At 44.5% G+C, this 26,352-nt stretch overlaps 1 protein-coding gene across 1 annotated transcript in view; it reads left to right on the top strand.

Moving 5' to 3' along the window:
• Nucleotides 1-470: 470 nt before the first annotated feature.
• Nucleotides 471-26,352, top strand: part of LOC119159988 (venom metalloproteinase BumaMPs1-like) — a 47,990-nt gene continuing 22,108 nt past the window's right edge. Inside the window, exons 1-11 of the mRNA XM_075888392.1 lie at nt 471-604; nt 8,356-8,594; nt 12,469-12,564; nt 14,339-14,471; nt 16,398-16,436; nt 16,509-16,633; nt 18,789-18,857; nt 18,921-19,051; nt 19,884-19,933; nt 20,549-20,657; nt 23,901-24,044. Of these exons, the coding sequence (XP_075744507.1) occupies nt 559-604; nt 8,356-8,594; nt 12,469-12,564; nt 14,339-14,471; nt 16,398-16,436; nt 16,509-16,633; nt 18,789-18,857; nt 18,921-19,051; nt 19,884-19,933; nt 20,549-20,657; nt 23,901-24,044 (1,181 nt within the window). The 5' untranslated portion in view covers nt 471-558. The remainder of the gene's footprint in view (nt 605-8,355; nt 8,595-12,468; nt 12,565-14,338; nt 14,472-16,397; nt 16,437-16,508; nt 16,634-18,788; nt 18,858-18,920; nt 19,052-19,883; nt 19,934-20,548; nt 20,658-23,900; nt 24,045-26,352) is intronic.

The following is a 26,352-nucleotide window of genomic DNA, read 5'->3' as shown; positions in this document are numbered from 1 at the left end:
AGTTGCAAAAGACGTTTCAATTCAGTTTTCAAAAACGGAATCCTGCGGGAACAGTAATGCTTTATGCTAATCTGGGGCCCTAATATTGAAGCTTAGTTTGATAGAGATTTTTCATTTTAAAAAGGGAGCCATTTGCTTACCTCGTGAAATAAGTTTTCACCGGGTATTTGACATCACTTCCGCGCAGCCTGTTTTAAATACGCGCGTGCGCACAACTTAGTCAACTTTACGATAACATGGCTGTGGAAAAGACCACTTTTCCATTTTCCCTACCACATATTACTCCTCGAAAGGTCGAATCGATCGAACGCAACATTTAGCACGGTGGACCGCTCGATCTGCTAAATGCCTGCAGCTGACGCGAATACGAAAAGCCAATGGAAGTACCCCGACGCAAGGGCTTCTCCTTACACTGGAGCATATTGAACAATACGGGCAGATTTTTACAGTCGCGGCACTTGCAACGGTGACTTTATAAAGAAAATCCATGCGAGCGAAACGATTGCTCATTCGTACATTCCTGAACCAGTCGTCACGTAGTGTTGAGTACGCATTAAAATGCTCATCCTAATGTTTCCATCCTACGTCTCAATTCTGGTGTTTGGTAAGTACCTGAAGACACGATACTGTTTCATCGCTACTCCTGTTGCTGTCCTATGTTCACGTTAATTGTGCATTGCCCTAGTTTGACTAGCCGAGACACACGTATACGTTTCTGTCATATTTATCAAAATTTATTTTCTTATTTTAAAGATTTTAGTTTTGCCTCCGAAGGGCTATACATATATAATTGTCATCGTCATCACTGTCTTATAACAAACGTTTGAATCGCGAGAAAGAATTTCAAAATAGTCAATAAGCACCAAATGGTAACGCCCAGCTTCTACGCTAAAAAAAGAGCGCCAGTGTGAATACTCTTCACAAGCACTTTTAAACCGAGAAAGAATCTGTCCTTCGTGGTGAATTACGGCCATCGTGATTATTGAAGGACCAATTGACAATGAGTCCATGATGAGGTTTGAGTCCGCCGACGTGATCAAGCTTACAGCTAAATTATCACTTGTTCGTTGATGTACTTCACAGTGGATGCCACTTGTACTTTGTCATCCGGTCCTTTGTATATTTGTAACGTATCTGTTGAAACGGAATGCATGCACAACCATGCAAAAGAGCCGTCGATATGTAAGGTCTTGGATTTACTGATGCCAGGGCATTGATTGATATGTGGGGTTTATTGTCCCCAAACCACCAGATGATTATGAGAGACGTCGTAATAGAGAGCTCCGAAATTTTCGACCATCTGGGGTTCTTTAACGTGCACCCAAATCTGAGCACACAGGCCTACAGCATTGGCGCCTCCATCGGAAATGCAGCCGCCTCAGCCAGTGGGATTCTATCCCGTGACTTGTGGGTCAGCAGCTCAGTACCTTAGCCACTAGACCACCACGGCGGGGCGGATACCAGGGCATTAGGTTGAGGCTTTGTGCGATCTGAGCCCATTGCTCGCATGTGAGCTTGCTACACTTTACACGGTGTGTGACGTACTCGAAAGCGTCACGGCAACAATGAAAGTTTCTATTGAGGACACATTATGAACCATGATCATCGGCATGATTATCGTGATCGCCTAATACATCCAACTACTTTAAATTCTACTACTCCAAGTTAAATGTCTAGTTTTCTCGAAGATATTGCAAAAGGACTTGAAAGTCGCTTTACGCCTGCCTTCTCAAACCACTCGCGATCTTCCGAGAAAAGTGACGGTTTTTAGGAGATCACTGCTTTGGAGTGAAAACAAGTAGTGAGAAATTGCCCAATACTGCGCCAGGTCCGAACGGCATAACTATTTCGACAATGAAAATCATCCATAAGATTTTACCCCAGGAACTCCCGACATAGGTTAACCACTCTATCAAAAACTCATGGATTCCACCTGATTGGAAAATTGGGAACACAATTACTTTATTAAAAAAAGAGGTGCTGGGTTTACGATAGATAACATAAGGCCTATACACTTACATTTAATCTGGTAAAATAATGAAAAAGATCTAACGCATTAGGATAGATAATTGGTTGAATTAAAACATGGTCGTGAGCCTATGCCAAATTGGCTTCAGGCATGGTTGCTCAATTTAGTGTGCCCATGTCAATTTAGAAAGTAGAATACAGCTTGCCCGTTGTAAGAAACAATATGCCGCATTAGTAACCCTAGACATCACAAAAGCTGATGACAGCGGGGAACATTCAAAACTAATAAATTCACTTAAAAACGCAGGTCTACCACAATACTTTGTAGCATGGGTAGATTCCTTCTTAACGACAGAGAATTTCACTTTTCTCAATCTGGTTTGTCGTCTCTAAGGCACAAACAAACTAGAGGTCTCCCGCAAGGATCAGTGTTATCGCCTCTGTTATTTCAAATTTTACTATGCACTCTTCCTGTACAGATGGACGTGCAAGTGTATGTATATGCCGATGATATCGCGTTTGTTTCTACTGCTGCTGGTATACATCCACTTTATCGAAGTCTGCAGACGTATATGAACGCTTTAGAAACGTAGTTATAAAACATAAATTTATCACTGAATGCCAAAAAAAGTGCAATAGTAGTTTTTCCTCTGAGTGTTCCGGTCTATATCGCTTTGCATTACCGGCAAAACGTTATCCCGCCAGTAGAATTTGTTAAGTATTTAGGGATCACTTATACTGCAAAACTTAATTGGAGTCCACATTTAGAAAACATGACTACCAAAGAAACTCGTGCGCTAGGGATAATACCGCAGACTCAGCAGCAAGCGTGCAGGTTTTTGCCGAGATGTTCTCATCATGATTTACTGCATGTATATTCGCCCGATATTAGAGTTCGGCTGTGTCTTGTTTTCTGGTGCCCCTGCATACAAACTACGACCACTGGTTCATTTAGACCGCGAATCATTACGATTATGTCTTGGACTTCCAAAATTTGTATCAATACTATTTTGTACAAAGAAGCACGCCTGCCTTCTCTTCGTATTCGGTGTAACATCCTAAACGCGCGTACATTTGTACAGATCTATGCATCGCCATTGAGGAGATCGAAATATATTTTTCTTGAACACCCGACGGAATTTTTCGGCCATCAGTGGCCAAGATTACGGCTTCCCCAAGTCATTTTCACACAAACACAATTGGAAACATTACAAGTGCAGCTCCGTGAGATACTAATCATAAGCACATCCTTCCAAACAAGCCAAATAGAATTTGAGGACATATTTCCAAAGAATCGCAAACAATTACCCAGTAGATACTTAAATAGCATATTAGAGGACCATTTATCTTGGTTAGAAACGGCTGCAGTGATAGCAGCTGACGCTTCAGTTTGTGAAGAAAAGGCAGGGGTGGGAATCGCATCATTACATTTAGATCTGTCCTTTTCAATTCGATTACCGGACTTTACTCCTATTTATCATGCGTAACTACTTGCTATCATAATAGCTCTACGGAAATTACCCCTATCATTATTAGAAGCCGTCATTCTGACAGACAGCCTATCCGTATGTTCCTCTTTAACTGCATCAAATTTTTTAAATTTTTTTAGAAATATTTCAATCCCTCATTTCAAGACATATACGTATTATTCGCTTTGTATGGGTACCTGGTAACAAAGGTATTCCTCTAAATAAACAAGCGGATGCACTCGCACTTTTATCATGTAATGGTCCGATAATGTCTATCTTGCCAACGTTGGCGTTTGTAACTGCGACACGTTTTGAAAAATTTGCCATATCGGACAACTTCGCAAAGTCTGCGTTGTCAGTTTCTGACTTATCTCAGCTCAATTATCGTTGGAACAATCGATGGTGTTCCTCCAGAAGGACCGCAGTTACCAAAATTCGATGCCGACTCCCCCCACTGAATTTTTACCTACACAGGTCTGGTCTGGTACAGTCACATTTATGCCTCCATTGCAATGAGTGTGAATCTCTTGATCATTTCTTTCTAACGTGCAGATTATTCAGCAATCAGAGGAAAAGACTTCTAGACGAACCACTTCGAAGGTTGAGATTAAATTTATCCCTTGCGGTTCTTCTTTCATTTTGGGCTACCATGCTGGGTTTTAGCCACTGGAGCGTTTGCGAAGCCGTTTGCGATTTTCTTCGGGAGACGAGAAGAATAGAATGCTAAGTTCATCGTTAAAAACATCATAATCAAGCATATTCATTAAAAGCTAAACATTTCTAGATTATGAACACTTCTTTTTAAAAAGCAAGACACTGCTCGTTTCATGGCCGATCCCCCATGGTGGGTTGCGCCAGGATAAAAAAGGGACAAACAAACAAACAACTCATGGCTGTCGGTCTTGTTTTATCCGCGACATTTCTGATGGAGACACTGGGTACGTGTACTTCGGTTGTCTCAGCCATCTAGGAGACAGATACATCTCCCAGAGCAAGAAATAGCCGCCACCTGCGTGGGTTACCCCCTGAATTTGGTCCCTTGGCATCGACACCTAGAAAGGTGACAACGACAAGCCAGGCGGTCCAGACCAGCGATGCCCATGGTTCTTTTCTCCGCATGTTTCTCATGCGCCACAAACAAGAAAACTGTTTCATTAAGATATCTCCGTGAATGTTGATGACTGTCTCAACAATTTTGATCAGGTTGTTAGTATCAACGAATGGGACGATGTTCGCAAGCTGCGCTGGGTTTACTTGTACTTGGAAAATTCTGCGTAGACATTATACGAGAACCACGACGGCTCCTCTGCGACATGGCAAGAGTTAAGCCGACAGCTCCGTGACGCCTACCACAACGCCGAAAGAAAGGAGACGGCTGAACATGCCATATCCTGCAGGAACCAGCAGCCGAACGAACGGGTCTCTATGTTTGCCGAGGAGATGCTTCGGCTCTTCAGGCGTGCCGATCCTGCCATGTCGGAAGAAAATAAGGTACGGCATTTGATGCGGGGTGTAAAGGAACAGGTTTTCGCTGAACTCGTGTGCAATCCACCGATAACCACCGCCGACTTCATCCATGAGACAAAGTTCATGGAGCGTACTCTGCAGCAGTGGTCGTCACAATACGAACGCCACATTCCGGCCCCCACTAGCTCTATTGAATCTGACAGTGAGACAGGCCCTCACAGACTTCATTCGAAGTATCGTGTGGGATGAATTGCGATAGCTTCAGGTAGTGGAATCCCGTCCACATGTGCCAGACATTGCGGATGTAATCAAAGAAGAAGTCCGGCAGGCAGTCATACCCCTGGCGCCAATAGCATCACCAATCACCGAGGCCCCAGTCCTCACATATGCGGTGGCATTGCGATCCTCTGGGCCACCGGCTACAGGTCCCGCTATGCGGACAGTGTACCAGACTATGCCCCATGTCCAGGACACTGCTTCGAGTCCACCTCTCAGCTCAAGGTTTGCAAGCGTACCCTCCTAACTGCCGGCCTCAGGACAAAGTGGTAGCAAGGCAAGCGCGTGGCGCAACCTCGGATAACCGTACACTTTGCTATCACTCCGGTGAAGCAGGTCACGTGTACTGGAAGTGTCAGTACTGCCTAGTAGGCCTCCGTGGTTTCAACCCTGATGCTCGATGCCCACGCTACGGTGAGCGTACCCATGAAATTGAAGCCTATCTTAAGGGCCAGTGAACTCCTTCTGCTGTTCCGCACCACCAATCTAGATCACCATCGTCTCGCCTTTCTACGTCGCCTGTCTACGTCGCGCCTGTCTATGTCGTCTTCCGCTCCCTTCAGGAGCCGGTCACCAAGTGCCCGTAGGGGAAACTAGGATCGGCGACTTCTGGGAGTGAGGTTGCGGTCAGGCGAACTGTTAGAGACCCTCCTTCGACGCAACGACCCGACGATGCCCCTTCCGGTTTTTCAGTGTTCCCCGACAGCAGAAACATCTTTTCTGCCGAAATTGCCGTCTTCGTCGACAATCATGCTGTCAACGCCCTCATGGACACCGGCACCGACTATTCCATAATAAGTGCCGCACTGGCATCTGACTGAGTAAGGTTACCACACCGTGACAAAAACCCCAGTTGAGCACGGCAGGTGGCCATCTGGTGATGCCGTATGTGCATGGCGCGCATTCGAATACGTACGTCGACATTTACGTGGTCTTTCCTCGTATTGCGCATTTGCTCGCGGCCAATCATCTTGGGAATGGACTTTCTTTGTGAATACGGCGCAGTCATCGACCTGCGTGAATTACTTGTGTCCTTCAAGGATCCTTTTAGTGCTGCAACGGACGGTACGCAATTCTTGAAAAGAGCGCTCCAGGTTACTGACGATTCTCTAACTCATCCGCCTCGAAGCAGCCTCTTTGTCAAGGTATAAGTGGGACAGGACGTGTCTGACACAATAAATACGGAGGCCAATTAGTCTCTCCTTATTTCACGACGAATCTGCGTTGCCCGAGGAATCTTTCAACCTAACAAGAGACATGCTCCTCTAATCACGAACATAAGCGACGTGTATCTCCACCTTACGAGATACACTAGCTGCCATTGCATATTTTGAAGAACTTGCTGATACCCAAGGTTCGTCGACGTTAACCCCCCTGACGAGGCCATCGCGGACGCTCTCGATGTGAACGAGGGTCTACTTTTGGCACAAGGAGGAAGAATTTTGCGTATACTCGGTTCATTTCGAGACTGCTTTGCTACTACGTCGAGGGTTAACCAGACGCCACTTGCCCAGCATCGTATCACTACGGAACCCACCGAGAGAGCCATCCGACAACATGCCCATAGGGCACCACAAAAGGAATCAGACGCTATACGTGACCAAGTCTAACAGATGCTTCAGGACGACGTTATCCAGCCATCTACCAGTGCCTGGGCTTCGGCAGTTGTGTTAGTAAAGAAGAAGATAGGCACGTTGCGCTTTTGCGTTAATTCCCGTAAATTAAACAAGGTCACCAAAAAGGACGTTTACCCTGTACCCCAGATAGAAGACTCACTGGATCGTATACGCAATGCTAAGCACTTTTCCCCCATGGATTCGCGTAGCAGCTACTAGCAAATTGCAGTGAACGAGCGCGACCACGAAAAAACGGCTTTTATTACTGCCGACAGCCAGCACGAGTTTAAAGTCTTGCCTTTCTGTCTATGATCAGCACCAGCTACTTTCCGAAAAATGATGGCTATGTTTCTCACGGGAATCAAACGAAAATCATGTCTGGTTTACCTTGACGGCGTCGTAGTTTTTGCAGACACGTTCTAACTACACATCGAGCGCCTTCAGGCACTTTTTCTGGCAATTATAACAGCGGGGCTTTCTCTCAAACCTGATAAATGCCATTTTGAATACGAATGACTGAAGTTTCTGGTCGCCCCGCCGCGGTGGTCTAGTGGCTAAGGTACTCGGCTGCTGGTCCGTAGGTCGCGGGATTGAATCCCAGCTTCAGCAGCTATATTTTCAGTAGAGGCGAAAATTCTGTGGCCCTATGTGCTCAAATTCGGGTGCACGTCAAAGAACCCCAGGTGGTCGAAATTTTTGGAGCCCTCCACTATGGCTTCTCTCATAATCTTATGGTCGTTTTGGGACATTAAATCCAAGATATAAATCAATCAATCAATGTTTCTTGTTCATGTTGTGAGCCATGTCGGCATTCGACTAGATCCGGAGAAAACTCGCGCCGTTGCCGCCTTTCCCGTGCCCACAAATAAGCGTGACCTACGCCAATTTCTGGGGCTCTGTGCGTACTTCGGGCGCTTTGTGAGAACCTTTATAAATATCACTGAACTCCTCAACAAGGTTACAAAATATAGTGTTTCGTTTGTTTGGGGTCCAGAACATGTTTGGGGTCCAGAACATTATTCATGATGTAGTGGGTATCCGACAAGTAGCAGCAGTAACTCAGAGAGTTTAGAAAAGGCTCTGAAAGACCGCTCTTCCAGTTTTCGCAGTGTCTGTGCTGCGAGTTCTGTGAAGGCCTGGTGTGAAGGCCTGGTGTGAAGGTCTTGTATTTCAAAGTTTTTTATTTACATTACATTATTTACATTTTTGATAATTTCTTGTTATTCTATAACAAACATTTCGCATGTTTCTGCTGTTTATTCTCTGTCTATTAACACTGTGTAATACCACGTGTGAATAGAAATATTCTGTTTACTAATACCAAAGGTTTAATTGATACATTATTAGGAACATTGTAAAAGTAACAATATTGTTAAGAGTTGGCATAATGAATCAGTATGCCATTTGTGGTTATTGAGAAAAAATTGTTCCTTTATCTCAGAATATACAAACTGTAGGGTCAGACACCCAGCTTTAGTGGTCTCGAAATGAGGTTGTTTGGTGTCTCAAGTGAAAGAAATTAACATCGATTATTAATTGAAACACTTACTCCGTACCAGGAATTGCAAGAGTGACCCTATTCGTCAAGCTTTCTCTGGCCTACCCAATCACAAGTCATCCAGGCAGTTCTAATGAAAAGAGTGCCATTGTTTACCCCCAAGTGTACGAAAATCGGCAGGAGAATTCGGAAAAAATCTTGGTCATTGACGGATACTCTCTTAATCTGAATAAAGCTTCAGTTCTTGCAGACACAGTCCTTCTGTTAGATGTAACAGCAAATGGCACTGCCGAGCAATACGTGAGTATAAAAAAGATCTTCAAGTTTTTTTAAAAATACTTTCGTGAAGTATTAGAATGATTGTCGAGTAGTCCATAGGACATCCCCCACAAAATTTTTGAAAAGATTTCTCTGTTCTAGCAATCAGCATGCGTAAATGTGGCCGGACCCATCAAAAACCCAGACAAATAATTGTGCCCATGCCTTATCATGTACCTGAACTTGATGCTGTATGATTGGGCCCTCTGTCAGCCTAACATGTTGAATGATATCCTAAGCCACAGTTGTAAATTCAGCTAAGAGTCCTATCCCTTCTGGTCAAGACGAAAATAGCAGATTAAAACAAAACGCTAACCATGATAAATTACAAAATTTAAAAACGACGTTGGGGCTTCCTATACTGGAGCCTTGTAGATTTGCTGGTATTAATTTTCGTGTAGATAGTCAAAAATTCCTAAGCATTTCCCCGAGGGTGAACATGGTTAAGTGCGAATGCACGGGGTGATGCTATAAGGGGTATTTATTAATTCGCACTAATATACTTATTAATCACACTATGGTGCCTTTATGGTGTAATGGTTCCTGGGAATCGCAATTTGATCACACGGGGAAGTTAACGTTAACTCACTGGCGAATGCCAACGGATTTTAACTTTAATCCCCCTCATAGCATCAATCACCCCGTGCATTCGCACTTAACCATGTTCACCCTCGGGGAAATGCTTGGGATTTTTATTACTGATGATGATGAATAAAGTGTAATTAATTAATTTAAGTGTTGTTTGTCATGAAGCACTTGTACACAGATACGTTATATACGAAGTATTATTCAGTTACACTTCACGACGCGTCCAGACGAGCAAAGTCCAGGGCTCGCACCCTCTCCCGAGCGGCACGTTCACTGGCTGGAACGGCTTCGGGAACGTCCACTCGCCGTTGACGATTGCGAGCGGCGTCTTGACGCAGGCCTTCATCGCCCTTCTCCGCCTGATGCTTGCGTTGTTGTTCCGCTTCTTGGGCCGCGTTCGCGGCTCGATGCTGACACCTCATCTCGGCCTTGCGAGCGCGCAGTTCACCATCCGCTGCACGCTTCGCCCGCTTGTCCTCGGTCTCGCGAGCGCGAAGTTCGGCATCTTCTGCACGCTTCGCCCGCTTGTCCTCGGCCTCTCGAGTGCGCAGTTCGGCATCCGCTGCACGCTTCGCCCGCTTGCACTCGGGCTCCCGAGCGCGCAGTTCGGCATCCGCTGCGCGCTTCGCCCGCTTACGTTCGGTCTCACGAGCCCTTCACAGTGCCGCCTTGTCTTCAACGTCGGCGAAACCACCGCGGTACCGTCACCTCCAACGACGGGTGCAGTGCTAGCATTCGGTTGTACTGCATTCGTTGTTGATGGTAGCGTTGCCTCCGGGACACCATCGCACGACCCGCTCTTGACGGGAGACTGAGAGAGAAGGCGGACGCGCGAGAGAGAGGGGTGCGCGCGCAGCGAAGAGAGCGGAGGAGCGAGCCAAGGAGGAGGGGGTATAAGGCGCGTTACTGACACCGATATCAGCGTCGCGTCCGTGGCTTATTCGGTAGAGCGTCGCGCTGCGGCCCGCCAAGTCCTCTTTATTTTAAAGATAGAGAGAAGACTGCGGACGCCGCCGACGGCGGTGGATGGTTTAGGGTCGCTTATAAAGTGTATTCACACCTAAAATTATTTCATAAATTTTGTGCATATTACTTAGGTTGCGTTCTTGTTTCAATCCACAATAGAATTTGAGCACTTTCAAATTTCTTGACCTGTAACTTAAGGATAGAGACCTATAGAAGGAGAAGATCACTCGGCCACTCGGCTATTTCCATAGTGCTTGTTGCTAGTCGGTGGAACAAGCCCGTCGTCCATGGGTCTGCCTTTGACCTCCCGTTCAAAGCAAGAGAGCCCACGCGTTTCAAAGTGCAAGCGCAGAAGCGGGGCTGGTCTGACCTTCTAGTGGCATCGACAGACGCTGCACTCAGACGGCTGTAAAAATAACAGTGTCTGCCCTTTCGTTCCTTCAACATAGTGGCCTTTACGCTGTGATGCGGACGCTCATTGGTGTGGTGTGCACGGGTCACCGAAGGAATGCTGACTTCTGTAAAATCTATAAAGGCGTATAGTGATAACGCTTCGCAATACGGCCAGTCTCATAAATGGACGGTTCAGTGTTGTGGTGGTTCAGGCACGCACTTGGAGATGTGGATCGAATTTGTCCTACTTTTCTTTATTAATTCCTATCCCTTTCATTCAAGTTACTCCATTTCTGTGTCGACCTGTTGATTGATTGATTGATTGATTGATTGATATGCAGGGTTTAACGTTTCAAAACCACCATATGATTATGAGAGACGCTGCAGCAAAGCGCTCCGGAAATTCAGACCACCTGGGGTTCTTTAACGTGCACCCAAATCTAGCACACAGGCCTACAGTGCCGATCTGTTGAGGCGTCATCCTCAAGATAGACAGTTACGGGCGGCACTTTTCTTTTCTTTTTCTTTTCTGATAATTTAGGGGAATTTCAGCTGTTGTTTCCTTTGCGGTGGTATGATATGTGCTCTTTGATCCAGCGCACTATCGTTTCACCGGATGAGTGGAAACCAAGATATACCATGTGTTAGTCATGCCAAAAGAATAGCGAAACCAGTTCCGATTCCTTATAATGCAGCTTTTCGCTGGAGCACGCACGTTGTAACCCCTAGGGAAGATTATATACGTTAACTAACCACTGAAGGTGGCGTAGCTAGCATTTATTACATCTGAAAAAAATGAACTCCCCTATTCTCAGACAAAACTCGAAGTGCGCAGGAACAGGAACTCACACAATTCGCTTTTTAGAGGGGATTTGGGGGAATATACGCTTTTTCGAATTCACAATGAGTCATTTTATGTTTAATTTTATATCTGCAAATTGATAACAAGAGTTGGACGGACACTCGTCCGGTCGAGGAAAGACATGAAGCCAAACTACATAATTTCTTAGCAAAAATAAAGTCAGCATGAAAGCAACATGTTTCGGCTCCCCCTCAGAAGCCCTGTTCAGAAATGAAATGGGATGAGCAGACAGTCTGAAATTGTATCTTTTAAAATGTGACGTAGACAACGTGCGCACACGAGGGGGATGTTACCATTATTCCGTATAATCATTCTGTGCGAAGACTAGTGACAGTTACGCTGTGAGAGAGGCAACATTCCGCAAAGACTAAGACAGTGTATGTAGAATGCAGTAAGAAAAATGGTTTAACCAAATGGGCGGGCAGAACCTGCTGAAGGAACTAGCTACGAAATCAACGGGGGTAATGCAAGGATTTCCACACAAGCACAAAATTAGGGTCGTTTCTGTTTCATTTCGAATGTCTTGACAATCCAAACGATGGCACGCACAATTAATCCCAAAAACCGCAGCGTTCTTCACATTTGCGCACGCTGTCTACGTCACATTCAACGTATACATAAACACACAGCTTGAGCGATGATTTTCGTTTGAGAAAACGGCTCGCGCGCGAAAGGGTAAACTTGTCCTCACCTGCAAATTGTACGCATTTCTACATTTCTCCTGTGCTCACTAGAGATCACACGTAACTCTAAGGCTTCTGAACAGTCGTTTATGTAGCGGCATTGTCGATCCTTTCATCAAAAACATGTTTTATTTTCTTTTTTGTAGAGCACACATACAATGACCAATAAGCTTTCCTAAGGCTTGGATGTCTTGCATGACGCACTTTTCGCGCGAAACAGTTTTTCACCAGCTGCAGTATCAGACGTGCAAAGCTTCACCGTACGTAAAAAGTACAAGGTGAAAGCGTGTAAAAGAGAGCCGTATGAATGCATGCTAATTATTTCAAAATGTACTGAGAAAATGTTCACAGAAGTTATGTGCAGGTTCAAGGTCCCCACTACGAGAGACACTTGTTCGAGGATAAGGAGAAACTAGCATCGCTCATCCTTAAGCCCCTAGGTGGAGGAAGCTACCACATCGTGAGTAAACAACATTGTTGAAGTAACTATAGAAGAATAAGGTTGGGGTGGAGCACATACGGCAAGCATTCTCTAATCAAGACTTGTTTTATATTACCGCTATCCCTCAAGAGGAAGGTTCAGCTTCAATTGAGGATGACGCAGCTAGAAAAATTATGGGTGTTAATTTAAACAGACAAGAAGGGGACAGAGTGGGTCAAGAACAAAGCAAGAATAGGGATATCTTAGTTCAAATCAAGAAGAATAAACATACATGGGCCAGGCTCGTAGCACGTAGGCAGGATAACCGGTGGTAATTAGGGTAACTGACTGGATTCCCAGAGAGGGCAAATGCACGAACGGGAGACAGAAAGTTAGGTGGACCGATGAGAATAAAAAGTTCGTAGGCATAACGTGGCACAAGACCGGTTTGATAGGCAGAGCATGAGAGGTCATTGCCTTGCAGTGCGCGTAGTCAGGCTGACGATTATGATAACTATTTTGAGTAAATAACATTCTCAAGTAAAAGCGTTATAACTCCTAATTGTATCAGTATAGCCAGGAAAAATAAAAAAATCTCCCGAAATCAACGCAAGTTTATATTGATATATGTGGAAACACACACCCACGCACAACAACCCTAGCCTATTTCTCTACCACCATCCCAAAACGAGCTTTTGGCTTTACCTCTGCACATTGACAGCCTGTTTATAAATGATTTAATTAAGGAACCGTTCCCATCTATTTGTGCGTAATACTACGGACGATGTTTGACGAGCATCATATTTAATTACAAGTCAACAAAAAGAGCTACTCCGAAAATAGACATGACCTGTTAATTCACGGAAATATTTCGATATTATAACCACTGTGCAATGGTGAAGATATCCATGGCATCCGTGATTCGTGTGTCCTATAGGTTGTGCCACAGAAACAGGTCAATTCAACTCCTAACCAGGGACTCAGTGGTAACCTAAAACTAAAAAAAAGACGACAGTTAGTCCATCAAAGCTCCTACTTACCACTGGCCCACTAAAATGAAGAAAGCAACAGCTGTAGCCCAAAATGTGCGACCACCAGTGGTACTGAGTAGAAACTACAGAAGGACCCATGACCCCCTCCATTCTGGTTCTCAGTGGGAACCACAAAACGACCCATGGGTCCGACCAGGGGACCTGCAATAGTTCGTTCCCCTCAAGAAGACGCCACGCTTCAGAAAGGAAAGCTCGATGCTATGCAGAATGGTCAGCGTCAACGTCAAGCCGATCAACAGTATACCCAGTCAGAGCTGCCTAGAACCAGAGGCGGCGAAGACGCGTGTACTTCGAAGATGCCAGCCGTGAACGTAAGTCTAAGGCTGCTCATACTGAAGCAAAAAGACAACAGTTGGCCCGACAAACGACTGCGAAGCAATGGTGGCACGCCAAATACCCGAAGATCCGAGTACGTACAACGAGAGAATAATAGAAAAACACGAAGGGCAACTGTGACCGCGAGAAGACCGCAATTCGATAAAAGGCCAACACCAACGGCCATCGTGTCCATGTCGTGTCTGTGACTACCTGTGGCGTAACTCGAGCTTCCGTGTGCTGAGAACCAACTTAGAAACAACTTATCACCACCGAGCTAAAGCCTAGCAACGATGCAATAGCAACGTATAAACAACCTGCCTCACCCAGCTAAAGCCTACAAGGAATCAAGAAACAACTAGATTAGTTTTTAAATTCTCCAGTTTCGCTTTTTCAAGGCTTCCGTGGCTTAGTAGAAGATTCCATTATATATATTTTTTAATCAGACAGGTATGGTGAACTACACTCACAGGATCGAACCTGGCGAGACTTGGGAACGGTCATCACAGGAAAGATTGGCGCACCGACTATCATTAATTGACGTCACACCTGGGACATATGACGTCGTGAATAACGTCGGTAAGCTGCAAGCTTTTCGTAGTCTCCCCTTGCCTCGTGTGCGTGCGCATGTGTGTGTGAGAGAGTGAGAACATTATTTAATGAATACAAGATTATTATTTGAATGCACAGTGCTGATATAGCCCCCTTCCCCTCCACATACCTTGAAGAAAAAAAGAAAGCTAATACGGCTCTAGTTGAACACCTAAGAAAGGGCGTAGCATTGTCATGCAGTGATTTGTGTTGGTAGAGTTTCCGCTGCTGCGTTTACGAAACCGTTAATGTTTGTGGGAAGCATGCATGGTTTTCCCGGCACGGAGAAGAACCTTGTTAGGGTGATTCACAAACTGGTAGGCAACACGACACAACTTTTAATGACATTTCTCGACTTTCTACTTGTTCCCTCAGTCGATGTACATGTCGTTTGCGGCGACTTCCGTCGGGTTATTTGCCCCCTTCAGTTGTAGCGACCAAGAGATGGTAAAGTGCAAGTAGGAGGAGCATTTGTGAAATGTTCGAGATGGTGCTGCATTGCCTTGCGTGGCGTAGGAGTCATTGATACATATGTGAGGTTTAACGTCCCAAAACCACCATACAATCATGAGAGACACCATAGTGGAGGGCTCCGGAAATTTCGACCTCCTGGTGTTTTTAGGAGCGAAGCTCCTTAAGGCGTGGGCTGTGCGTCCCCTGTATGTAGCCACCTCTCGTTCAGTTCTAAGTATTACGCTAGCCACCGCCCGATCTAAAGGGTACAGCCATATCCATCCGTCCATCCGTCCATCCGTCCGTCCGTCCGTCCATCCATCCATCCATTCATCCATCCGTCCAACCGTCCGTCCGTCCGTCCATCCATCCATCCGTCCATCCATCCATCCGTCCGTCCATCCGTCCGTCCATCCATCCGTCCGTCCGTTCGTCCGTCCGTCCGTCTATCCGTCCATCCATCCGTCCATCCATCCATCCATCCATCCATCCATTCATCCATCCATCCATCCATCCATCCATCTATCCGTCCGTCCGTCCGTCCATCCATCCGTCCATCCGTCCATTCGTCCGTCCGTCCATCCATCCGTCCATCATTCCGTCCGTCCATCCGTCCGTCCGTCCGTTCATCCATCCATAAGTCCATCCGTCCATCCATCCGTCCGTCCGTCCGTCCAAAAGATGCAAGATGTTATAAACTAGACGGCGGTACGTGTTTTTGATTATGAAAGATGCGAGGTGTTATAAAATAGGAATGATGCCACATATGGCGCGTGTCATCGTTCGATATAGTGCGGCGACGTACGCTAGGGGGAGCGTTGCAATAAAATGGAGTGGGCAAAATGTACGGAGGATTCATGGTTTACCAGGTTTACCTCCGGAGCTTCGCCCACTCATCATCATTCACTTCGTGGATATGGCGGCATTTTTTAACGTGCACCCAAATTTGAGCACACGGGCCTACAAAATTCCCGCCTCCATCGGAAATGCAGCCGCCACCGCCGGGGTTTGATCCCGTGACTTGCGGTTCAGCAGCCGAATACCCTAACCACTAGTTCACCACGGCGGGGCGTCAGTCAATGGAAAGCTTTGAATGATTCTGGAATTTCTTCCAGTCACGCTTGTTAATGAACCAGCAACGAAGCACAACAACCTTCGCCAAAAGTAGTGAAAATGTGGGGAAGGAGTTAGCAGTTAGACTGAGTGCACTTTTCTTTGAGGAATGTCAAAGTTTTCAAACCTGTGCTTCAAGCCCATACTACTCATCAAGACCATATTCTGGTAAGAAATTTGTTTTTGTAAAGATATGGCATATACCATTTAACAAGGCCATTTGTACGACAAGTTTGTTGTGACATCTTCCTTGCGGTTTCTTCGACACAAAATATCCCGACAATAACAGCGCCATTCATGCGCAAGATGAACATTTGTAGCGATACTTGTCCGCCTTGTATTTTTCAGATAACAGTTTTAAAAATGAACAACGCTACCAAAAAATCAGTAAGTCTTTACCTATATCTAGTAAGGAGTTCTACGCCAAAAACGCCCTTTGTGCTGCTTTCTTGTTTACAGAAAACCGAGCTCTCCCAAAATTTTATACGGTGGAGACGCACTTCATCACTGGTCTCAAGCACACCAGCTACTTCGGCAACGGAACTGAAGACCGAGTTGCCTATGCTATGCTCTTTATGCACGCGGTAAGAGAAGAGAGGAAAATTGACGGGGTGTTTTCTCAGTAGGCGAAGCTGGCGCATGTTTAACATAAACTAAAAGGCAGTGACATCTTTACACCGGTGCTACACAGGCAAACTAACCGACGTAAACATAGTTATACTCGTATAAGGGCTAAGTTTCCGGATGGCATTTTTTCGGATGAGTTGCAAAACGTACATATTTCGTACCACTTCACCTAATGATGCCGCAAACTAGAACTTACGAAGTCGACTATCTTAGAATATTATTTTAAAAATTAGGCATCTTCGCACTATGTTTAAAGAAGTACGAAACAAGGCAGCCTTATTTCTTTCCTCGCGCTCTCGTTTCTTTTTTTTTGCATTTTTTCAATCTTGGTATATATTTGAGGCGAATTAATACTTGCTCGAGATCTCAACGTGTTTATCTCTTTTCTTTTGTCCTCTTTCATATTTTATTTTTATTCACCCCTTTATTTTTCTCACTTTCTATTTATCACTGGCTTCTTTTCTCTTTTCTATTTTTCACGATAGCATGGAACCCAAAAGTGCATCGCACGTATTTTCATCAAAGTGGTCGTACTGCAAAGCAAGTTTACTTCTTTTTGGCGTAAGCGCGAGTAGGCGCTCAATATGATTATGATACCATTGCTATCAGTATTCTTCTCAGCTTTAGGCCAAGCTAGGTCCGCTGATGACAGCGTAAGACAGCATAAAAGAACTCGGCCTGCAGAACTGCCTCGCACTTGCAAAAAATTAAGTTTGTAGGAGTAGTCTGTGCTCGAGACTATAGCGGGATTTTCAATAACCACACTGTAGCGACAGTATTTGGGACTGTTTCTGTTGCTGCGACGTTCCCAACTCCCCCAGCAACAGCAGGTTCTTTTTTATCAAGCTCAGATGCTATGTGACATGATTCATGCCAATGTCGTCGCACCACTGCACGGAACTTCGCCAAGTAAATCTCCTGCATTGAGTGCTTTTCGTTTAATGCCTTGTATGAAATATTACGCTATTTTACGTGCTCATAGAATATACGTAGCGAACTGCTCATGCTAAGGCGTTGATAGTATTTAGTTGACGAATGATATTAAAGCGAATTAATTTGTTTATTCGTGCAAAATCGTTCCGATTCCACTTATTATGACAGGCAGACCTTAACGAGAAATACAAATTTTCGTGTGAGTCAATTACAACACAGCTAAACTTAAAGCTAGTACGACGAGGTCACGTTCGGTAAGAGCGAAAAAGCACGAAAGGAAACCACAGGCGGCGACGCTATATTGAAGTATCCGCAAGAACTCCTTGTCACATCAAAGATTATTATGGCACCCACTAGTGGTTACAAAACTCATTAAAGTAAACCTTATATACGTAGTGTTTTGCGTGACTCACAGCCTTCACGCACTAAGTTTCAGAGTTTAGTTGAGCCAATATGAATTAAAGAACCCAAAAAAACTTCAAATTTGTGACTTCGCAGTGACCCTCAGGCATGAATGTATGGTGCTAAAATGAAAAATGAAATTGAAGCGTTCGTTTTCTATTTTCTATTTAGCGCACTACAGATTTCTGAAAGAGCAAGTTCTTAGCATAAACTAAGAAAATATTTTAACTTAGTCTTTATACGATGAATTAAAAAGATATATCTGTCTCTTATACTAGAGGAGCACCGGTATTTTAGGCATTGCCAATGATGGGCTGCTCAAGGAATGTTTTTGATGAAAAAATGCGCTGGGGGAACGCAAATTCCTATTTCTTTTCTATAGTAACAGACCTTGCCTCTAAGTATTTAACTGTCCGAAAGGCAGCGTCATGGTACCGTTAATGCATATCTTAGTAACTTCGCACATTTACAAATAAAATGTCTATTGGATAATAGGGGACATTTGGGAATCATTCTATTACCATGAAAAAAAGTTTTTATCTTTTCCCACTTCGGAACGATTATATACGTACGCCATTATGACATCCTAGGCCTAGATATGTTATCTCTTACTGATGAATCAGTACTGGATAACATAAAGTTTTTTTGTACTGAAAGCGCCTTTGGCTGTGATAGGACACCACACTGGTATTATTTCACATCTTTACATCTTTACTTAAATTACTTAATTTATCGCTATGAATTAACGCACAGATTTCTTCACTTTAACGTTCGCAGGTGAGCCTTCGTTTGCAACAGCTCGAACCACCCGCTCGCATAGGGTTAACAACTATCGAAGGATTGAAGGTACTGAGAAAGCCGTTGCAATTTCTTCGTACGTTGATGACGACAAGATTGTCTCGTTTTCAGGAAACACCACCATATATAAATCTACATCAAGATGGACGCGTTATGATATATCAAACGTTGGCTGCATTAGGGAAACATGCAAACAATAGTAAAGTACACAAGCTGGCCGATGTCGTCTATTTGGCAGTCAGGTAATTATGAAATACGTTTGCCGAACCATTTAGAGCACAGAGACGGTAACGTGGAGAAAAACCGATCTTTTTCAGAGTTCTTCATAAATTAGGCTTATTTGATAAACTGCATGCCATATGTTTTATTGAACTTTGTGCCGCTTTTGTGATCTTCATCATATAAGGTAAGAAGAAAATGCTATTACCGATTGATTGACGTGCTGCTCAGTCAAACGTCTCCTAGACTCGATTTCTGTATCGAAGGGGACATAATTAGACGAAGTGAGCAGGCTTCAAGAGTGTAGGATGAGGACAAGAGATATTGACAGTATTTACGAAAACTACTTCACCTAATAGCTCATATTGAATGATGAGCGTGCTTATTATTACTACTGTGATTTATGTAAAGCCTCTTGCTTGCAATGAACGATCACCGAATAATGCATTGCAGTCCGAATTCGCACGTATATAAGGAGAGAAAGGTAATAAACTTTAGTTGTGCTTCTTCTAGGGCTTCTGGCGCCTTCGATTCCGGAGAGTCGCGGTCCACCTACTAGTGTGGAGCATGGCTTGGTATTCATATAGCACCTGGTTTGTAGAATAGAAAACATTGTGGAGACCCATTGATACTGATTGATGCGTTACTACTTGTAAGCAGTAACTGTAAGAAAGGGCAATCAGGTCAATTAAATACATCGAGCATGACCATGTTTTTAGTTGGGTGTTGCCATAATAGCTGTTATATATAAAAAGCATTTAACGCTCATAAAAGACATTTTATTTGTTATGTTATGAGGCAGAAAATTGATTGCTGTGATCATGTGTTGCATACTATGCTTATCGTTTTGCTTAGTGCCGGTCTGGTTAAAATTAAAAACGGGACGAACCAAGGCAGTACTTTAGGTAAGTAGCAACTGTACAACACACTTCTTTTCTATGTATTTTCCAGAACTGGTTACTCTTATAAAATTGAGAATCGAACTTTTTTTGAAATCATCATAGGAGTATCATGTCTCCGTTGGATCTGGGATTCTGCTTTGTAATACGTTTGTATTTAAAAAAACAAAAATAAACACCACCACTTGTAAAACTATCATTTTCGCGTTTTGCAGAGTGGAACAAGCCTGTCGAATTAAGCATTAGGTTGCCAACTTTTATGAGCTATAGAAGCGCAATTAAGGCAAAGCCCACTGCCTCCACCCTCGCCTCTCATTTGATGCGTTTATAACCTTGCGACTACGCGATTTCCTTCTAAAGTAAATGAATGTTTTCCGCCACCGTATCGCATTCCTCAATATTAGGTAATTCACATGTGAAGTTGGACGTCCCAAAAGTCATTCCTCAATAGGCCCTTTGCTGAGAGCCAGCACTAAGTTCAAAAAAAAAAGAACCGTGTGTACGTACCAACAAGCCCGCGTTGCTAGCATATTGAAATTGAACTCTTTTAGTTACACGTAAAAATGACCCATATTATTTTTTGTGTTTATTTTAAGTCACCTCGTAACTATTTGTTCCCAGGGATGGCAAATATGGCCAGAGCCTGCATGTTTGGCAAAGTTGCCATAGGATTCGACCGTCCTGCCACATTCTCCGGTGTGCAGACAACGGCTCACGAAATCGCTCATCTGTAAGTGCTTTAACGTTTTAAACGCAACTCATCATACGTACAGTCTTAGTCGGATCCTGACTAGACTACACGCCCGCAGGCAGGAAATCAAGTCAAATTATGGCCGCTTCTACGCGGCTCCGTAGCCGTGTCCCTGAGAAAGCGCTCAGATTTGAAGTGACCTTCAGAATAGCCGGGACAAGAATTAACCGGGATTTTAAGTCAAATTTTTCGTGGCAAGATACGGGCGAGGAGGGGAAGGCGGCGTTTTGTTTTTCTTTTCTTTTTTTTCTCTTTTTTCCGCTTGCGCCCGTCGTTGAACGGGTCTGCGTAAGCTGATGCCGGCTCCAGGTGCCAGGCTGGCGTGACAGAGGCGGTGGCTCTCTCCTTTTCTTTTTCTTTCTTGCGCCCGCTCTTACCGGCTATAGGCAGTAGGGGCGCACCGCCCATATGCCGTTCGTGATCCGGCACCTGACTGAGAATGTACTGTGTTTTCTGAGTCGAAACATAACAGAGGTAGTAGCCCACCAGAAACACGCGTACTAATTGGAGAGTAAATTAACAGTCCTAACCTCAGAAATGTACTATCATTGCTTACTTGCGCTTTGAACGTAGTAGTTGAATTTTGCAGGCTAACAAAAAACAACGCCATGTGAAGCACTACGCAGCGCGCAATGAAAAGGCAAATGGTAGGCGTAACAATAAGCAATCTAAAGAGAGTTAAACGGATAAAAAAGAAACGGGTGTTGGTCATATTCTAGTTGACTTTCAGAAAGAAGTGGAGCTGGGCCGGACATGTAAGGGGTAAGATTTACACCCGGAAGCCATTCAAAACAAGAAAGTGGGTACCACCGGAAGGAAAAAATGGCAAGAATGGTAGCAAGTTAAATTAGGTAAAAGAAAATTGAGCATTTCACAGGGATTAATAGAATAAGCTGGCGCAACACATGGCCATATCTTAGAAGAGGTCTTCGCCTTGCACTGGGCATAAACACAGCCTGAGAAGGATGACATCCACGATGACGGTGACGGCTGTAGGCGTGCTTACATATACAAAATAATATTGGGAACTCATAGAGAATTCACACTGTCCTTCGTATGTACATTGTTATTTAGTACACACAAGTTTTCATGAGACCCATTAGAATAAGAAGCACGCAAATACATGCATAAAATACCGAATAAATGAAATAAGTGCATGTCCTTCGATGTGACTGCCTCGCGTCAGATGTGAAAGCATTGTGGGCTGGGATGTTGACGATCGAATAGCAGAGTCAAACAGAACATATAGGTCCTGGATAGTTCGTCCGGCTGTGGTCATATAGGTTAGGCTGACCATAAGCTCAACAGTACATTTACATCTTCATGCTGATGCATTATCTGACAGTTAAATTTAAATTGTAAATTATCCCATAAAGCCGATTCCATTTCTCCGAACTTTTATGGCCCTACCTGGCACTCGCGCAACTTAACATCATTTATCTCATTTACTGATATTTATTAACCATAATTTTGAGCTCTGAGCTGCTGTGTTGTGTACAGAGAAATCCACGTAAAATAAAGTATAGCGTAGTCCTGTTCATTAAATTACTTGTGTCTTTCGACATTCAACCGTCTAGAGAACGCAAATAGATTCAAAACAGTTTCCTTCAACTTCAGTTATAAATCCTGTTCTTATTTTAATGTTTACTTTTGTTTGCCTTGTTTGTATGCGCCAGTGCCAAGACAAAAGTCATAGGCATGTTTAAAGGGACTGTCTACCGTCCTTCATTACTTTCCTGTTTTGTGTGGCAATAAAAAGCGTTAGATGTGTCTAACCTTGCAGCCGTTTCTCTGGAAAGTGCATAGAAATTTTTACAACAAAATTTTTCTGTCCGCGTTATGTCTCCTACAATCAGTGGGATTAATGCCTACAACACTGGTCGGTGCTTGTAAAAGACGATAACTGAAACTGCAAGTGGTTTTTACAGGCTTCATGAAGTTTGGTTATTAATAAAGCAAATACCTTAGTGGTCATTTGAGGCATACACAACATTTTTTGAAGTTCTTATAAGCGGCGGCGGACGCCATGGTCGCGTTTCTCCGCTGTTTGCAGGCAGGCATGCAGGCAAGAGAGAGAGAATAAAACATTTATTTGTGACCGAAGAAGGATTGTCGGTCAGTGGGATCCTTAGTCCGGGATCCCATTGGCACAGGCCGCTGTCCTCGCTCGTCTCACGAGGGCCTGTTTGGTCTTCGGATCGGAGCTGGACCGAGCTGCCTCCCACCCTATAGTGTGGTGTTGTGCTTTAGGTTGTAGACGTGGATTGTGTGGGCATTCTCATACCATGTGGTACAGGGTGGCTGTTTTAGTGACGCAGAGCCTGCACTCTGGCGGGTATGTGTCGGGATCTATCTTGGACAGTATGTATGGATCGGGGTAAGCGAAAACACCGCTGGCGGCGCCGCTGGGTGCCTATTTGAACGCGTGAGAAAAAAACACACACCAAAAATTGGCTTCTGCTGCGATCTAAAGGTGCCTCAAGTACACAAAAACAACTTCAAGAAAACGTGTCTGTTTTTAGGCAAAATAAGTCTACCTGCGACGATTTCTTGTTCTACCAGTAGCCTTTCAAGATTGACCACATTCGCTGTTGGGTGACGCTCATGGTCACTTTTTATCGACTTTCAAAATCAAGTTGAAATTGCAATTCATTTTTTCTCGCATGAAAACATGCTCGTTGCCACCGATTAGACGAACGATCTTTTTATTTGCGCCAAAATCAGAAAAAAGTTTACGAGTGGTAGACAGTCCCTTTAAGAAATGACGCAATGAGCGGCACCAAATATTTTTATTTTTCTGATTATAATTGCCATCATCATCGTGATAATTGCTGCAGCTGCCACGCAGATTCGCCTTTTCCTTTCTGTTTGAATTTTGCAAACAATAAATGGAATTATTTTTATGGCTTAACATTACGTGACACCACTTGCTAACAATGACTTAGCTTACAGATTTATGTTGGATCTTGTGATTTGCGGAACATCACAAGATGCATAAAAACTAAAGATCATGCTTACGAATTCTATACATAACAAAAGTTGAAATCTGATTTGTTGTAGTACCCAATGAAGTACGTATCGCGGAGCTACAGCCGTTTCTTTTGATGGCATATACATGTATATGAAAATACCCAGCCATTCGATAGAGCATTGCCTACAGTATTTGCCCCCTACTTTTTTTTTGAAGACGATTGCTAACGGCAATGGTGCCATATTCTACAGGCTGAATGCCGATCACGATGGATACAGAACAGCGAAGGATTGCTCGGGCAAGGATGGTTATATAATGAGCAGCCCCCGAAAACATGGGAAGAACAGTTGTGCGTTTTCGAGCTGCAGTAAGAAGGACATCGCCTCCTTTTTAACGTGAGTTTTCTGACTAAGGCCATCAAACTTATTTACTCTAGTCTGGATATCGCGCAAAAGACAGGGCACTGACGGTTAAGTGTTGTACTCAAGAGCGAGTTAATTAAGGAACCGGAAACAAAGTAAACCATGCTTATCACCGCATTAGAAAATCATTACTGAGTTTACATACTTTAACCTTCTTTATAGTACAGCGACATGAAGAGACAACAAAGAATGACGACTGAATATCAGCCCATCCAAGCACGGGCAAGTCGCGTTCTTCATGCCTTCTTCCTCAGAAGCAGGGTTTCAAAAATCTACGCATCTCTACGAAGTGAATGATGACGATTGGGCGAAGCTAACTCCTAAGGTTCATAATGTCTACGTTGAAGTTGTTCGACTAATATATGTTGTCACGCGCTAAGAGCTCGAAAGAACGTATAAAGGAACGCGACTGTCAAAAATCTCAGAGACAAAGAAGGACGTCTCCACTGGCACGGGTTGCTCGTCTTCATCTTCCTCGTTCACCGGCACAGAACTGACCCACTGTTCACTGGCACAGAACACCAGTTGGCATTACTCCTCTTCCCAAGAGAGCATCGACCCGATGCTCAAATAAAAGTGCGCACAGCAGTAAGTTGAAGTAGGTAACATAAAAATATTAAAAACGTTAGTGTACGAGAGAAAATAAGTCCTGGGCCCGGCAATCGGAAATAAACGGCACTCACTGTTCACATGAAGAGTTCACTGGCACAAGAAGAAGATTCGCATCACCGCGTAAAGTATGGTTTTAGGTGGACTACGTGTACAGTCTCTGGGCGTGGTAACCTGCGCTGGGATGATGGTGAGCGTCCGTCTAGAACCACTTCGTAGTTCACGTCGTTCAGACGTCTGAGTACTTTGTAAGGTCCAAAGTACTTCCTCAAGAGTTTCTCACTGAGACCTCGCCGCCTAATGGGTGCCCAAACCCAAACTTGATCACCAGGTTCATAATTAACTTCTCGATGGTGGATGTTGTACCGCCGTGCATCTGCGCACTGTTGAGTTCGGATGTGCACACGGGCCAGTTGACGTGCTTCCTCAGCGCGCTGAATGTACTCATTGGTGTCGGGGGCTAATCGGTCGAGCTTGTCGATGTCCTCATATGGAATTATGGCGTCCAGCATAGTTCTAACATCTCGACCATAAACCAGTCGGAATGGCGTGAAGGTTGTAGTTTCCTGCGTTGCAGTGTTATACGCAAATGTTACGTACGGCAGGATGTCGTCCCACGTTTTGTGCTGCACATCCACGTACATAGAGATCATGTCGGCTAGCGTTTTGTTTAGCCTTTCTGTTAAACCATTACTCTGAGAGTGATACGCAGTGGTCTTTCGATGGGTTGTGTAACTCAACCTGAAGATATCATCCAAGAGTTTCGCTGTGAATGATGTCCCTCGATCAGCGATAACATATGCCGGGGTGCCATGCCGTAGCACAATTTGATGCATAAAAAAACTGGTAATTTCAGATGCGGACCCTCGTGGCAACGCCTTCCTCTCAGCGTAACGCGTCAAATAATCGGTTGCGACAATAAATTATTTGTTGCAAGAAGAAGACAAAGGAAACGGGCCTAGGAGGTCCTTCCCCACTTGTTCAAACAGTGTACGTGGTGGATCGATCGGTTGTAGATGACCTGCATGCTTTAAATGTGGTGTCTTGCGACGCTGGCATTCACGGCACCCCTTTACGTAGCGTTTGACACAGGCAGACATTTTAGGCCAGTAGTAGAGTTTTCGCGCCCGATCCATAGTTCTCGAGTAGCCCAGATGGCCAGATGTGGGCTCGTCGTGTCAAGCTAATAAGACGTCATCGCGGAGGGCTTTAGGCACGAGTAAAAGATGAGATCTGTCACCAGGACCAGCGTTCCTTTGTATAAGACGCCGTTTCGAAGGCAAAGTGATGGCAACGTTCGCGACATTGGACGAGGAATGGGCGCGGTGCCACCTTCTAAATGATCTATAATCATTCTTAGATCGGCGTCATTTCGCTGATGAGACATCAGATCCGGTCCGCTGACAGTTGCCATGAAGGCGCCGTCCTCTTCTGCGCTAGTACTGGTGGATTGAAGAGGTGCTCGTGATAGCGTGTCGGCGTCTTCGTGCTTTTTGCCTGACTTGCACACGTTGGTGACATCAAATTCCTGTAGGCGCAGACTACATCGTGCTAATCGTCCTGAAGGGTCTCGTAGATTGGTCAACCAGCACAAAGGATGATGGTCAGTACCCACTTTAAATGGTCTTCCATAGAGATATGGCCTAAACTTTGTAATTGCCCAAATGACCGC

The sequence above is a fragment of the Rhipicephalus microplus genome, chromosome 3 (assembly GCF_043290135.1).
Source record: "Rhipicephalus microplus isolate Deutch F79 chromosome 3, USDA_Rmic, whole genome shotgun sequence".
Lineage (NCBI taxonomy): Eukaryota > Metazoa > Arthropoda > Arachnida > Ixodida > Ixodidae > Rhipicephalus > Rhipicephalus microplus.
This window is presented reverse-complemented; position numbering and strand designations above follow the sequence as displayed.